This window comes from Belonocnema kinseyi, chromosome 1 (assembly GCF_010883055.1).
Source record: "Belonocnema kinseyi isolate 2016_QV_RU_SX_M_011 chromosome 1, B_treatae_v1, whole genome shotgun sequence".
NCBI lineage: Eukaryota > Metazoa > Arthropoda > Insecta > Hymenoptera > Cynipidae > Belonocnema > Belonocnema kinseyi.
In genome coordinates, this window is record NC_046657.1 from 108,949,234 (window position 1) to 108,950,547 (window position 1,314).

Genomic DNA, 1,314 nt, shown 5'->3' on the forward strand with positions numbered 1-1,314 from the left:
AAGATTAATTTTCTACTAAAAAACACCATTTTTCAACAGAATACATTAATTCTTAAATAAAAAAGATAAATTCTAACCAAATAGTTGTATATTTAACTAACAAAAGATACATTTTAAACTACAAACGTAATAGTTAAATTTTGAGTCGAAAAAAGTTAATTTTCAAAAAAAAAAAAAAAACGAAATTGGTAAATTTTCCACCAGAGATAAATCATCAACTATAAAAATAAATATTTTTAACAAAGTAGTACAACTTTCTACCAAGTTGTTGAATTTTTGTTAAAAAAAAGATCAGTTTTTAATAAAAATATTTGCATTTCTTGCAAAATGATTCAATTTTCAATCAAATTGGAGAAGACAATTTCTTTAAAAAACAGAAGGGAGGGGAATATGGAGAAAAAAATGTGAAGCCTTGCAAGGACATCTTTCGGAAAACTATCAAATTTTCGGAAAATTTATCAACAAGAAACATACTAAACGTATGTTTTGAAATAAAATATATGTGGAAAAGTCAGACTCTAAAAATTAAAACATTACTGTAAAAAATACTAAAAATAAAACTTAAAAAAAAAAAACAAATAAAAGGCGCAAATGAAAAAATTAAAATAGGGTTTTACCATATTTATTAGTGAAATACAAAACTTAAAGGACAAGTGTCTCCTGGAGTTTCATTTGTTTCTTGCTCTTGGCCTTGACCTGAGCGGCGATTCTGTCGAGATCTCGGCGACCTTGGCTCGTGAGGACGCGACCGGAACCGGAAGGAGCTTTTTCAATCAGTTTCATGCCCTCCAGAGCCTGAAGAGCTTTTCTTGCAACACCACCTCCGGATCGGGCAAAGTGACTTGGGTGTGTTCCGTTGCGTTTGCGACCACCGAAAATTTTTCTCACGGCACCGACACCAACTGGACTGCGGATGTAAATGTGTCGCACCAAAGCGGCACAGCGAATCTCGAACCAATCGGGATCGTAGGGCGAGAGTTCCTTGTACGGTGCGGATTTCACGATTGACATCGCCTCAGGCACTCGCATCTTTCCTGATCTGAAAGCCAAAAATTTAATTTTTCTTCAAAATATTCACAGTTCCCTTTGGAATTCAAAATTCAAAAGAATTCAAATAAATTGGACAACAATTTTTAAATCGAAAAAATTCCATTGATTTCCGTCAGCCTCGTGGAACTCTGTACTTTCAGGTAAAGTTATTAAATTCCCAAGAATTTAAGGGCATGTGACACAGCTAAATACCTATATTACCGACCTCACTTTTTCCGTTCACTGAATGTTTTTTTGAACCTAAGAACTTTTTTTGTAAATAAA

The 1,314-nt window shown here is 33.3% G+C and overlaps 1 protein-coding gene across 1 annotated transcript in view; it reads right to left on the reverse strand.

The window, feature by feature from the left end:
• Positions 1-606: 606 nt before the first annotated feature.
• LOC117176205 (40S ribosomal protein S19) overlaps positions 607-1,314 on the reverse strand; it is a 7,497-nt gene continuing 6,789 nt past the window's right edge. Inside the window, exon 3 of the mRNA XM_033366328.1 lies at positions 607-1,039. Within this exon, the coding sequence (XP_033222219.1) occupies positions 643-1,039 (397 nt within the window). The 3' untranslated portion in view covers positions 607-642. The remainder of the gene's footprint in view (positions 1,040-1,314) is intronic.